At 37.8% G+C, this 14,362-nt stretch overlaps 1 protein-coding gene across 1 annotated transcript in view; it reads right to left on the bottom strand.

Annotated features, from left to right (window-relative positions):
* The window catches only part of PHLPP1 (PH domain and leucine rich repeat protein phosphatase 1), a 181,431-nt gene that overhangs the window by 44,031 nt on the left and 123,038 nt on the right, over positions 1–14,362 (bottom strand). The window contains exons 5-8 of the mRNA XM_045527369.1: positions 11,024–11,170; positions 9,833–10,063; positions 4,066–4,268; positions 2,181–2,241 (exon numbers count right to left, since the gene is read on the bottom strand). Coding sequence (XP_045383325.1) covers positions 2,181–2,241; positions 4,066–4,268; positions 9,833–10,063; positions 11,024–11,170 — 642 coding nt within the window. The remainder of the gene's footprint in view (positions 1–2,180; positions 2,242–4,065; positions 4,269–9,832; positions 10,064–11,023; positions 11,171–14,362) is intronic.

The following is a 14,362-nucleotide window of genomic DNA, read 5'->3' as shown; positions in this document are numbered from 1 at the left end:
AAGAAAAAGTAAGAAAGGACATGGTTACATCATCTGTATCATTTCAAGTCTAAAAATAAGTCTAGGGCAGGCACAGTGGCTCACACCTATAATCCTAGCACTTTGACAGGCTGAGGCAGGAGGATCGTTTGAGGCCAGGAGTTTAAGACCAGACTGAACAACATAGTGAGACCCTGTCTCTACAAAAAAATTTTTTTTAATTAGCCAGGTATGGTGGCATATGCCTACAGTTCTCAGCTACTCAGGAAGTTGAAGTAGGAGGATCACTTAAGGCCAGGAGTTTGATCATGCCACGTAATCATGCCATGGTGCTCCAGCCTGGGCAACAGACCGAGACCCTGTCTCAAAAAAAATAAATAAATAAATAAAAATATTAAAAAAGGTCAAGTTCCCAAACTTACTTTCCTATAAAGTCTATAGATCCATGTCAAGTTTAGGGAGAGGATGTCATATTGCTAATAAAAACACATACACTTCCGTTAAGTCAATGAGTCAAATGGCGTAAGAGTTTTATTTTCAAATGTACATTTTAACCCTTAACATTAAAATACTTCCTAGCTGCAGTTGGCATCATGAAAACATAGCCATGGATAAATGGGAAGAGTGAGAGGCGGTTTTAAAATAGTAGCAGTGAAAACATGCACTGACGGTTAAGATTCAGATTTAATTACTTCAAAACATTTACTTGGGCATTAGACAGTAATAATAATTACTAGAAACAAGTGAACTAAACTAATGTTGACTTTATTAAATGAACTGACAATTACTTAAACACATCTACTCTATTTGGATGTGTCCCTAGTCAGACATGGTTAGCCTTTTACCTTCTTTTTTAAATATATTAAGTGACCAGGCACAAGGAATCTAAAATGGTATGTATATTATGACTATAATTCTTTATAGACAGATGAAAATTCTATGAAAATATGATGCTTGGGACAAGTGCTATAAGATATTAAAGAAAAAAGGAAAATAGTTGTAATGTGTATACTTGAAATATGTCTGTTCAAGACACTTATACGCACGCATGGATGCAAACCCCATTCCTATACTGTTTTTATTTAAAAGGTATAAATAACAACATCCAGGGCTAATAGGAAAAAACAGTAAACTAATCAAGCAAAGTGTGACTTCAAGTTCATTAAACTGTCTGATATATGTAGATAGTAGAAAATGCATGAAGCACTACTCAAAGAATTTTATAATTATAAACTTATAATAAAATTTTAATTGTAAGAATTCTCCTAATAGCTGACACATTCTTACATAATTATATTATTAAAAAAGCCAAGTCTGTGTACTTTCATAACAAAAGGTAAATTTTTGTATATGATAAATCACATAGCTGTTGTGATTACAAAGTATGGTGACTGTTAACAAATTATCAGAATTTATACACTGACACAAGGTAATAGTTGTCACCTGGAGTGGGCCACAGACTCCCATGTACTGAGAAAATTTTATGTATTTCTTTTGGAATTCTCTTAAGTTTCAATTTTAAAATTCAACATTAAAATTTTTAAAGTTTAATTTATATAAATATATGCTGTATTTATATATGTATAGTCACATTTTTGTGCCCTCAGGAAAAAGTCTATCATAGTATTTGTATGAACTGGAATAAGTATGATACACCTCAGAAGCAAATTTGCATAAAGGGTAAGATGGTCAGCCTATTCAAAAAGGAGCTAAGAAAACTGAACAGGTTGTACAGAATTCCTATTTTGTAGTTGTTATTTTCTAAGAATTTTTACCAAGAGGATATAGGTACAAAATAATAAATGGGAGGAGGAATTAAAAGAAATACAGCACTTAAAAAAATAAAATTAATATCATTTCAGGGAAAGACACAAAGACATGGTTAATATAATTAAAGAGATTGAGGAACTATTGGACCTTCAAGTCATATAACCCTCAACTCACTAATCCTTCAAGCCCAAACTTGGTGTTCAAATTGGTACACACACTGACACCTTGATGCTCTGGTGTAAACTACAGAATACAAAATGCATTTTAAGTGAAAGATACTTACGTACATTTTTAGAGGATAAGTAAAAACCATTAAATTTAATTATTATTTAACTTCAAAATATAAAAAAGTGATTATACATAAGCTCAGAGAGACTTATCTAAATAATTTTCAAGTAGACTCTAGAGTGCTCTAAGACTTGACTTCTTACCTTGAAACATCCATGTAGGACAAATAATTTGGAACTGGGTAAACATCAAGTTGAACAAGTTCTAGGAGGGAAAAAAACCCACAAAAACATCACTATCCCAATGATACAAAGACTCTTTTTGTATGTCAAATATCATTACTGTGCTTTATTCTCCATTGTTTATTTAGTTTAAGAAGTACAATACATCCATTTGTTCAACTTTGAAACCACAGGAAAGTAAAAAACTTCCAATTTAATCACAAGATCTTATTCAGAGATTCAAATAAATCACTCATTCTACCTTCCTACCTCTTTCCTATCCATTTCCTGTGGTTCTTCTCTTATGTTATGCATGCTAACTTATATCCAGAAGATTAACTGAATAAATGCTCTAACACTCAGGGTTTCTTCCATAAAACCAAATGCATCGTCTTTTATCTTCATCACTCTACTGAAGCAGCACTCTGGAGGGTCACAAATGGCTCCTACTCAAATCTGAAACTCCTTCTCAAAACTTTTGGATATATGACACCATTGCCCAGCTAGGGCTTTGTTTCTTGGACAGAGTAGATTCTAAATGTCCCTCTCCTTCTCTAAACACTTAGCAAGTAATTCACATTTTTAGTTCCTATCTAGTTGTCCACTCTGGCCCCAGTTAACCGTGAGGGTTTATAAGTTGACTTTTGGTACCAGGTCTCTCTGCCCTTTCAGTTGCCTTACTTCCCTGGTTTCAGGTATCATGTCTGAGCAGATGAGTCTTAAATCAACATCTATAACCCTGATTATAAGTTCCCATTCGCTCACATGAAGCCCATCACAATAACTTAGGTTAGTAGAGTGGTGGATTAACTCACTTTTCTACCATTAATGCATTCTGTGCAACACTTTTAAATCAGCAGTCTTACAGCATCATTACCATCATGTCTCCTCCACTTAACAATCTCTACTGGTTCTCTATAGCTTACTGTACTAAGTTCAATGCTTCACTTCACCATCAGACCCCAAGATACGCATCCCACAATTACTTCTATGAGTTCAGAATTTCCTGTCTTCTCCCAAATGCTGAACAAGCCACATTCAGATCATTTTCTCCCATTTTGTTCCCACTGGCTATCCAAATCCTATAACCCTTTGGTGCTCAGCGAAACTGATTACATTAGAATCTATGCTTATTTGAGGTTTGGCTTGTTTTTCTAATCAGGTGACAGTAAACACATTAAAAAAATCCCTTATCTTTCAGAACTCATGAGCTACACTATGCATACTATGCATATGCTTTAGACAAGTGCTTGATAAACATTTGTTCAACATGTAGTAGTAACTACTTGTTCTCATTCAGTTTGCTGATCGTAGGGGATTAAAATCTTCACCTTAGCAAACATATGCCCATATGATCTTTTCTTTTTTGAAACTACCATGATTTTCAAATTCTAAGAGATCTTACTGAATGATTAAGACTCCTGCTTTACGATGTGGATATATAATTCAGGTTTATTCTCAGGTGAGGTCTTTGTGAGTGGAACATGAAACTGGAGATAAAGAATGAGTCCAAAATGGGATTTCCTTCCATTCTCCAGTATTAAGTCAAGGTTCAAGACTTATTATCTTACTGTAACAAGGTAGCCCACTTTCCCCACTTCCCTTTAAGCAAACGAACCAAAGCAAAAGTGGGAATAACTTAACTAAGTATCACAATATGAGAAATAAATTAGGAACAATAAAATTTTCCTTTTGATTCCTTTAAATACCAAATCGGCATTTTTCTTTTATAACTTTTATCTTAGCAAAACTTGACACTTACTTTGCTAACTAAATGGGGAAAGAAAAGCCAGGGAGGCAGACATGATGCTGCTGGGTGAATTCCTGGAATCAAAAGAGAAGCTTCGATGTGGTCTATGTTACATACCATTAGAAGAGGCATAGAGTGCTTTTAGGAAATAGCCACAGATGTTCAATGTCACCAGTTGATTCCTTTCACAGTGTAAAACTTCAATGTTGTTGAAAATCATAGCATCTAGATCACCAAGTTTATTGTCTCTCAGGTCAAGCTGAGTGACATGCTGCAGAAAGTCCACTTCATCTGCTATTAGCTTCCTAATTACGTTCAATCTTGAGGGGAAGAAACACAAATAGAGGCTACAGTTAAGTCCAATGCTGTAAGTAAATGGCCATGCCCTAATACGGTGAGCTAACAAGAAGGAATTCGATTTTCTCTGTATTGTATTTCCCCATGATTTCTTGAATCTCAGCATCTGGCCTCGCTTAACTAACCAGATTCTCTGGTTATTTTTAGCTACAATTCACAATATATTCTGAAACACAAGTTAGACCATGAAGGCTGGGAAAGGAGCAAGCCCCACTGACTTTACCTTAATTCATTTCAAGAGAGAAAAAATCCACGTAAATATTTATTTCCAAAGAATTAAGCTGTAAAACTACTTACAGCATACTGAAAAGAACATAAGAAACAAAACTCAGAATAACCCATTAAGCACATCACAGCTAAAATGAATATTTAAGGAAGGAAAGAGGATGAGTGAGCAGGTAGATGGGCAGCATGAAGGAGGACAGAACTAAAGGGTGAGAAGGAAAAATAATGAATGGGAGTCGCATAATGAACAATGAACGACAGCAGCATAATGCACAGAGCCCCAGAGAACGGGAATCCGAGTACTGGGATTCCCAGCTGCTCAGGCCTGGAATGACTACCAAAGTGATCTCCACATATAAAACACTACTTCAAAGAGTAAAGTACAGAAAAAACTGACAACGTGGCATCTAGGATTCACCAAGAAATCACAGACTGGAGGACAAAAATGGGAATCAATAGCTCCAAACCCCTGCCATGGGACCTGGTTAGCTCACGGGCTCAAGCTGCTGTGGATGATCTAGCACAAGATAACTAAGCAGCAACGGGGCCTAGGAACCAATATAACAGAGATACGTTTAGCTTCCAAGAAGAGAAAAACAGCTGAAAATCTCAGATTTCCAGTTTGCTAGGCCATGCCTAATTCCTTTAAAAACAAACAACAACAAAACTCCTCCACTTTTCATTACAAAGCCAACAAAGTGCCGAGATCATGCACTTGGTTAGAAGAGAATTAATACCAGGATGGAGTATAGGAAAAACCCAAATTTCTCTGTAGTGAATTTCTGACCTTTAAAAAAAGAAAATAAAACTATGGTAAATGAATTATTAAGAGCAATATTATAAAGCCACTGAAACACAAGGATAAGTGGCAGCAAAGAGCCAGGCCTTGTCACATGCAAGCACAGCATATGGCCTCTTCAAATGTCCCTAAGACGATGTGTTTTTGGCTCCTTCTCTTTTTTTATTCCAGGTTGTAGGATTAAAAAACTGGCCCCAACCCAGCAATTTGTCTATTCCCAAATGCTCACTAGATTACTAGAATGTGTACACAGAATAAAAAAGAAAAAACAAATCTCATCTTGAATACAATAGACTGCAGGAATTTAAAAAATGTCCCATCTTCTTCCCAATCTACACTTTAAATAAACTTCATGAGGCATCATCTTCATTTGAAATAACCACACACACACACATAATTTCATTATATTAATATTAAAATAATGAAAGTGTTGGTTTAATGAAGAGACAAAAGAAAATCTATAATGAAAGAAAAATTAACATTTGCCTTAAATTGCCAACCCTTACCATAATTCATATATCAAGCTTTTAGCCTCACACAGTAATTTACCTACTTAAGATGAACTGTATTATTATTATTGTTATTTATAAAATTGATAAAATTATATGCATTTACAGTATACCACATGATGTTCTGAAGTACATATATATTGTGGAATGATTAAATCTAGCTAATTAATATGTGCATTATCTTACAGAATTATCATTTTTGTGGCAAGAACACTTTACCTCCACTCTCTTAGCGTTTTCAAGAATACGATCTATTGTTAACTATACTCACCACATTGTACTAGGATGAACTTTTTAAGAAGCAAAATGTGGTTAAAATTCCCTTCCAATAATCCCCTCAGGTAACAGCTATTTTGTTCACTTTATAAACATTCACTGAGTAGCTCAGATGTGTGAGGAAGCACCATGTCCCAGCCCCAGCTGGCAGCCCAACCTTTGCATATAAGATTGTGAGCAAGTCACCTAACACCTGAGTCTAATTCTAATCTGTGAAATGAGGACAACACCTTCCTCGTCCTGCGAAGCAGTTGGGAAGATCAAATGAGAAATATGTGATGGTACTTTGTAAACTGTGAAGGGTTATGGTGATGATGGTGATGACGACAACCTGCGGCCTTTGGCAGTAAGAGATGAATAAAACAAGGTGTTTGGCAACAGATTTCATCATTTAGTGAGGAGAGTCAGACATGTTTTAAACAATATAAGGACTGCAAGTATATGATAAGTGTCATAAATGATGTATAAAATACAGTGAATGGTCAAAAAAGATCCTAAGAAAAAGGAAGCATCTCATCTGAATCCCAAGAGTACTGGGCATCTAACAGTTAGTTGTAAATGGGAGAAGAAAAGCAGCCCAGGAGGAAGTGACAGAATGGCCTCTGCACTGAAGAGCAGAGCACAAGGTGACCTCATGCCTGCACGCACGGGTTCCTCAGGAGCACAGGGGATATGAGAGCAGAGAGAATGAGGCTAGGAAGATGGGGCAGTCAATATTTATCAAGGACTATGCCTACTACCTGCCAACACTGGGGCTCAAGGATAAATAAGAGCAGTGCCTAAACTATCTCTGGTGAAGGACCTGTTTTCTAAGCTTGTCGTTCATCACAGGCTGATGTACAGCCCCACGGCACACAACCAGTACCCAGCTCACATCCTCACACCACATGCAACTCACTGTGCAAGTCTGACGACACCTGAACTAGTGAATTCCCTGTACAATGAGATGAGTCTACTCATAAATCACTTGGATGTTGTGGCAATGTCAAATCAGTATACGTTTCTAAAATATTAGTCTCAAGTTCTATACACATTGTCATCGTGGAAAAGTAGCAAATAGTTGGTTTGCCAGCATGGGCTGGAGGACCGCACTTGGGCAGCTCTGAGATAGAGCCTCATCCTCAAGGGACTCAAAGGCTAGTGGGCTGAAGCCAAACATGAGTGTTGAATACCTCGAACTAGAGAATGGGAGGCTCTGAGGAAGGCTGTGCTTGCTTGAGAGGCTGTACGATGGAGGCAACAGTCACAGTGAGAAGAAAAAGGAAGGGACGTGAGTGAAACGAGTGTAAAAGAAGAACAGATAGACTCTGATGGTAGACTAGAAACAGAGCCAAAAGGTGTGTTTGAGAAACCAATGAGGTGGTGCTGCTTACAGGAATCCAGGGGAAAGAACTGGTTGAGTAAAGAAAGACAGTGAACTCTGTCACATGTACTTGGCCAAATGTGTCAATAAGGCAAACTAAGGAGAAATTATCCAGCTGGCAGCTGAAGTGAAACTGGTCCCAAGAAGAGAAGGGTTAGGGAAAGATCAAAGGATGTTTAACATCGAGACGAAAAGTGCAAGATGAAGCCCGAGAATACATGCAGCTACCAAGGGGGAAGACATGGATGGAAAGAGAAGTGACCAAGCGGAGAGATGAGGGTAACAGCCACATTTTGGGCTGAGAGGAGGAAGAGGGGGAGGAGGAGGAAGAGGAATTATGAGTGATGCCATAAAAGAAATAATATCAGCCTCAAAGAACTTATATAAATAAGGAAAAGAATAAGATTAAAAGAAAAATGATCACTTAATCTGATGCAACATTTCTATTTAAAGGAATAAAACACTCAATAAAATTAGCCTTTTGCTTAGAGAAACTAAGTGAAACTCCCCTTAAATCCCTCCACTAGCTTCAATTTAAGCTATTAAGGCAGAATCAGAGCAAAATCTGATCTGGTTCTCCTTCCTCGCCTCAGGAAGGAAGAAGTTATCTACTCACAGTCATTCAACAGTTACAGTGTCCAGTGTCTCTTCTGATATTTAAATATCTTGTAGGTGATGTGATTAAAGAGACTCAAGCTAGAACTAGAAATCTGAAGAACTTACAAAGCTCTTACTAAGAATTGTTACTTTTGGACATATTAGATTGATCTTATTTGGAAGCCAATTCAGATCAAGAAAAATATCTTCTTACAGAAGATATTTTAACTCAGAAATCATCTCATGCTTGTTACCTAAGGTCAATGCAACCCATTGTCCTTGGCTCTAACAAAGTTGTACCACTGGATGGCTGAATAAAAAGGGCCTAAATTCTCAACTATAAGGGTTTGCTAAATCTTAGTGACTCATAGGCAAATAAGGTTAATAATTTGGAAAAAAAATTAATATGACAAAATGTTTAGTTCCCTATCTTGTCACATCCAAAAAGTTCTCAAAGTTAGATAAATTATAACCATTTGTACCTCCAAATTAAGAATTCTAGAACTGCAAATTGCTAACATTTTCCCAAGTGGGACAGGCCTGATTCCTTTAGTCTGAGGAATGGTGAAGCCAAACAATTCTTTGAGGGACTGAACTGTACAGGCTTCTAGGCCAAACCATATGAATGGAGAACAGGAAGCAAAAGATGATGCTACTTTATGCTGATGAAACTGAGCAAGCCTGCGTAAGGGTGTGGGGTTATCAGAAGAGGAAAGTGGATGCAACACAAGGAAAGAACCACCTTTTGACAAAGAGAAAGTAGTAAAGATGCCAGGAATGACAGCTGAGCAGGTTCCACAAACAAAGAAGAGTCCTCAACCAGGTAAGAATAACAAAATATATCACTTGCTGGGAGTGCTAGGGAATTTAATTCTCTCAACAACTCTGTGAATTAAGTTCTATTATTAACCACAATTGATAGATGCAAACACAGAGACATGGAAACATTAAATATATTGCCCAAAATTTAACTTGGCTAGTATGTGGTCATCAATCCCTGCCAATTGGGGGAATTATTAATAGTTTGGCTGAAAAAGTATCATACAGGGCAAGTCAGTATTAAGGCCAGCCCTATATGTTGCTTTGCAGGAACTCAAGCCCATGAAAAGCTCTTGTTTTTCCTTAAAACAGAGAAACTTAGAACAGCTTCCTCCTGTGCACTGGTTCTCTATGTATTAGAAACTCAAGCTGGACCTTACTTGCGAAGGGCAGACTCCTGATCACGTAGCAAGGACTGTGCTACTGGTTTCCAGTTAAGGTTTAGTGTGATCAGGATTTGGAATGCAGGTTCCTTGTTTTTGCAAGGGTCAGAGAGGAGGTTTTCTAGCCAAACTTTGGTTTTACGGGAGATCATAAGTTTCATATTTTTGCAAAGAATGGTAAACTAAGGCAGAATTACTGGATAAAGAGAGGAAATTAAGTAAAATAAATTTAACTTAATAGATACATTATCTTAAGAAAGCTAAGAAAGAAAAAAAAATTAAGGGGAGATGATAACTGAAGTCAGATGCCTCAGGTAAGCCACAGAAAAGGACTAAGAGAAAAATATCCACTTTGCTCTCTATGATATGATTTTCATCTACCATAAATAGCTCTCTCCCTCAATGGCCATATCTATTATCATATAAAACTGGGTTCAAATTTGCAAAACAAAGTAGGACCCTAGGACACCAAAATCTCATCAAAAGTGATATAACACCAACCCCCCGAAATATAAACCAACCACTCAAATGAGATATATTTCTCAAAAATGGTTACCTTAGATCCACATGTTTAATGTGAGGCATTTTTCTTAAAGCCTGTAGCCTAAGGGTCTCCATACAGTTTCCAGACATACAAAGTTTATCCACAGCAGTCAATTTCTCCAATACCTCTGGAATGTTAGTAAATTCATTGAAAGAAAGACCAAGATAACTAAGCTGGTGCATGTTCTCCAACTCAGCAGGAAGGGACTGGAGAAAGTTTCCATCCAACAAAAATGTCTGTAAGCTATTAAAGAAAACATAAGAATCACAAAGAATGTATAAATTTCACATCTTTATTATTAACATACAAGTTCCATAAGTATAGATCATATTACTAGAAAATGTACTACTCTTTGCAAAATGCGTAAGGGCAGAGCCCGAGGCAATAATGGACCAGAGAGAAATTATCAGAGATAGGCATCTTAATCATTTATTGAAAATGAGAGGTATGACAAATTTTCCCAACTTGGATAGGCACAAATGGGAACAACGTGAACTAACTGTGGTGTGAATCAGCCCAAATACCCACCTTTCCTTGTTATTTCTTAAAATTAATTTCTAAGTCTTAGAATTCAACATAACTCAGAAAATGAGAAAGTAACAACCTCCCACATGTTTAGACATAGTCATCCATAGGAATCTTCAGTTCTAAACAAGAATATTTTAATTTTTTACAAAATTCTAAAGAATATAAACCTAAGGCCGGGTGGGGTGACTCGTGCCTGTAATCCTAGCACTCTGGGAGGCCGAGGCGGGTGGATTGTTTGAGCTCAAGAGTTCGAGACCAGCCTGAGCAAGAGCGAGACCCCGTCTCTACTAAAGAAATTAGCTGGACAACTAAAAATACATAGAAAAAAATTAGCCAGGCATGGGGGCGCATGCCTGTAAATCCCAGCTACTTGGGAGGCTGAGGCAGAAGGATTGCTTGAGCCCAGGAATTTGAGGTTGCTGTGAGCTAGGCTGATGCCACAGCGTTCTAGCTTGGGCAACAGAGTGAGACTCTGTCTTAAAAAAAAAAAAAAAAAAAAAGAATATAAACCTAATAAATGAACTCTCCACACAGTGCCTAATTGCCTAATTTCTTGATTTGGGGCCAAGCCTTACATGACCAACAGAACAGGTTAACTAATCTCATGTGCTAGGACCCCGATGCAGTTTCCCTGGGCTTTCTGGACACGCCCCCCATGGGGTGTAAAGTACGCACTTGTGCATAGCTCCAACAGCAGCTGGGACTGCTCGCAGGGCATTGCAGGACACATTCAGCTCCGCCAGGGTTGGAATACTGCAGACTGCTAATGGGAAGTCCCCTAAATGATTATTGGAAAGGTTAAGACTCTTCAACTTGGTGAACCTATTACAATAAAACAAAAGGAAAAAAGACAAATGTCACAGATGCAAATATCATATAATTTTAGCATAGCCTTATAATCTAGCCTGACTCCCAAAATCAACTGTGGAGGACATGGAGCCCTCAGAGGTTAAGGACGACAGAGCAGAGCCAGAATGCACATCTTCTGACCCTTAAGGCCAGTGTTTTTTACCTAAAATGTAAACACTGTATTTAAAAACAAACTCGTGACTCTTAAATAAGGTTGAATATTTGAAGAAGTGAGTTCTGTTGGAGTAAGTTTTCTAGCTGTATCTCAGCTTAATTAACACACATGTACATGGTCCCAGTGACGGAGGGCTGGAGCTAGCCCTTCTGGATTCTGTGTTGTTACAGACAAGTCAAAAACCCAAAACCGAAATAATAAAAGCTTGACAATTTATCAAAATGACACTCTAAGGGAATCAGGACTTTGTTCCGAATTTAAAAACCAATTATCATTCTCAATCTCAATACAACACTTGATACTGCTGGCCATGCACCCCTCCTTGAAAAGCTTTTCTCATTTCAGTTTAACAGCATTTTCCTCACGTGGTTTCTTCCCAGCTCTCTTAAACCCTCTTCTCCTGTATTACCTTCTTTTTTCTCTTCTTCATCTCCTCTTCCTCACTCCTAATTGAAGTACTCCTCACAGATACGTTGCCAGTTTCAGTCTCTCTCTACATTGTCTTCCTTGGAAATCTTTTCACTGAGATGTGAACAACTCTCAATCCCATCACACGCCAGCTCCTCTCCGGATCTGCCCTACAACATTTCTAGCCCAAAATTGAATTTACCATCTTTATTCCAAACCAGAACTTCCTCCTGTTCTATTTTTGTTGATGGCTCTTTCATTTCATTTTCTCAGTTGCCCAAGCAACTAAGGCATGAAAGAAGCTAGCTTTGCTTTTTTTTTTTTACTTTTTATTTCTCTGTGCACCCTTACATTGGATCCACTGCTGACCTCTACACCATTTCTAGGTAAGAATCAGATCAGTGGCTGCATTATGCTAATTATTTTAAAAACTGTCCAGGTCTAATACTAGGCAGTATGTACTCGCCTAGAACAGATGCACACATCCTAAAAACAAATCCAATTCACCCCAATCCAATGCAACATGATAGTTTTAAAGAAATTATCATGTGACCTACTTGTCAGATTCCATAACAAAAAAAGTTAAGCTTTATTCTAAATAGATAAATAATAAAAATTTATTCTAAACAGAGAGCTGACAATGTACCTATTTGATAGGTTGAATACCTGTTTTCTTGGATGGCTGCTTAGGGTCCACAATTTTTGAGAGGGTAAATGAGTCCTGAAATAGGATTGCCTGATAAAACACAGGACATCCAGTTAAATTTGAGTTTCAAATAAACAATAAATATTTTTTATATGAGTATGTCCCAAATATTGCATGGGACATACTTATACTAAAAAATTAATTATTTATATGAAATTCAAATTGAACTGGTGCTCATTTTTACCTCTACTAAATCTGTCAACTCTGAGATAAAATGTTTGTTCTAGTCGTCACAGATAAAACTGCTGTTCCAGTCCAAACAAAAGCAGCATCCTACTTTTCTAGATACTTTTACTCATTTGATAGAACTGGCCACAGTTTTTAACTTTACATGCAATTAAATTGAATTTTAAAAGAAAGTTCCTCTAGGAGGGAAAATGATCCAGTAGACATTATCCAACACAATACAGTACACAGACTTTTCAGAAAGTGGGGAAATGGACAGATTTCAGAGCCCGTAATTACTCAAGATGGGAAACAGAAGTATCGGCTTTTGGGAAAGTATAAGTCAGTAACAGAGGGTGGGGGAGGTATAATTCATCTATGCAAACAAATTTACTAGGACCATGTCATTCCTGAGGACAAAGGAAAGCAGAAGCAAGTTGAATGAGTAAAACGCAGTTGACAAACTTGAATGGAAGAGGGGGAAAAAAACCTCTTAACTATTTCCCGTTTGTTTTATGTATATACAAACATTTGGTATTTTAAAGTGTCCACCAGTTCTAAATATAAAGGGAAAGAGGTTATTTTCTACATCAACTCAATGATAAAACACTACCAGAGAGACATAAAGAGACCTGCCCTAAGTCCTGGGGCCAAGTGCCCCCACAGAACACGGGGTCGGCACACTGTTCCTGGGGCAGCAAGGCCTGGTAGGAAACCACTAGCCCCAGGTGCCTACTGAGCACCTGAAACTGGACTAGTCCAGATCCTCTCTAAATATAAAATACAGACTAGATTTCACAGACTTAATACAAAAAAAGAATATAAACTATCTCATACATTTTTTAGAACTAGTAATAATTTTGATATACTAGATTAAATAAAATACACTATTAAAATTAATTCTGTGGCTTGCATTATACTGCTACTGGAGAAGCACTCTCTCCCCCTCCTATGAGTAATCAGGACCCTGGAATTCCCTACCCAAGTGACCACAATACTGTTTTGCAGAGCTTATACGGGCCCCTTCCCTGGGTTCCTCCTCCCACTGACGTGCACCCACAGGCCCTAGAGTGGGCAGAGACTGGACCTGTGGGCTGCAGTGTCCATACCCTTGCAAGGTGAGGGATGGAGCTGGAGATGGGAAGAGAAGAGCCGGGACTGCTGGCCTAGCTCTGCCCTCGCTGCCATATTCAGTGCGGAATCCCAAGGTGTCTGAGGATTCTAAATTTGAATCTATGCTTCCAGGACATTATATGGTATGTGGGTCTCCATTTATACTCTTACCCTAGACCTGTAAATTTTAAGAGCTGTTGTGATTTACAAGTATCCTCAATGTCTCTCTCCTTCTCACCACATTCTTCACTCCCCTCACATTCCTCCCCATGCAGCCAATCCCCCCAAACTCCTCCCAGAGAAGAACATAGTGTTCAGCAGAGACTTGTTTACCAAATAAAGCATGGACTGCTTCTGAGAACCTGAGTTCTGGATCAGAACAAATCAATCAATATTAAAATTCATCTGTGTTGGTAACTCTAAGCCTTAGTGTTCTTAGAGTTCCACTTTTTCTTTACAGATGTGGAAAACAGTCACATTATAGGCATCTGCAGATGAAAAAAACCCTTTCAGAGAAAAGACAAAGGGAAGGCCCACAAAGAATTCACCTCCCTTTGGTACTTAAAATAGGTGAAACAGATACCTGCAGACAATGTTT

The sequence above is a fragment of the Lemur catta genome, chromosome 16 (assembly GCF_020740605.2).
Source record: "Lemur catta isolate mLemCat1 chromosome 16, mLemCat1.pri, whole genome shotgun sequence".
NCBI lineage: Eukaryota > Metazoa > Chordata > Mammalia > Primates > Lemuridae > Lemur > Lemur catta.
The sequence above is the reverse complement of the archived record's forward strand: the minus strand, read 5'-3'. Positions and strand labels throughout refer to the sequence as shown.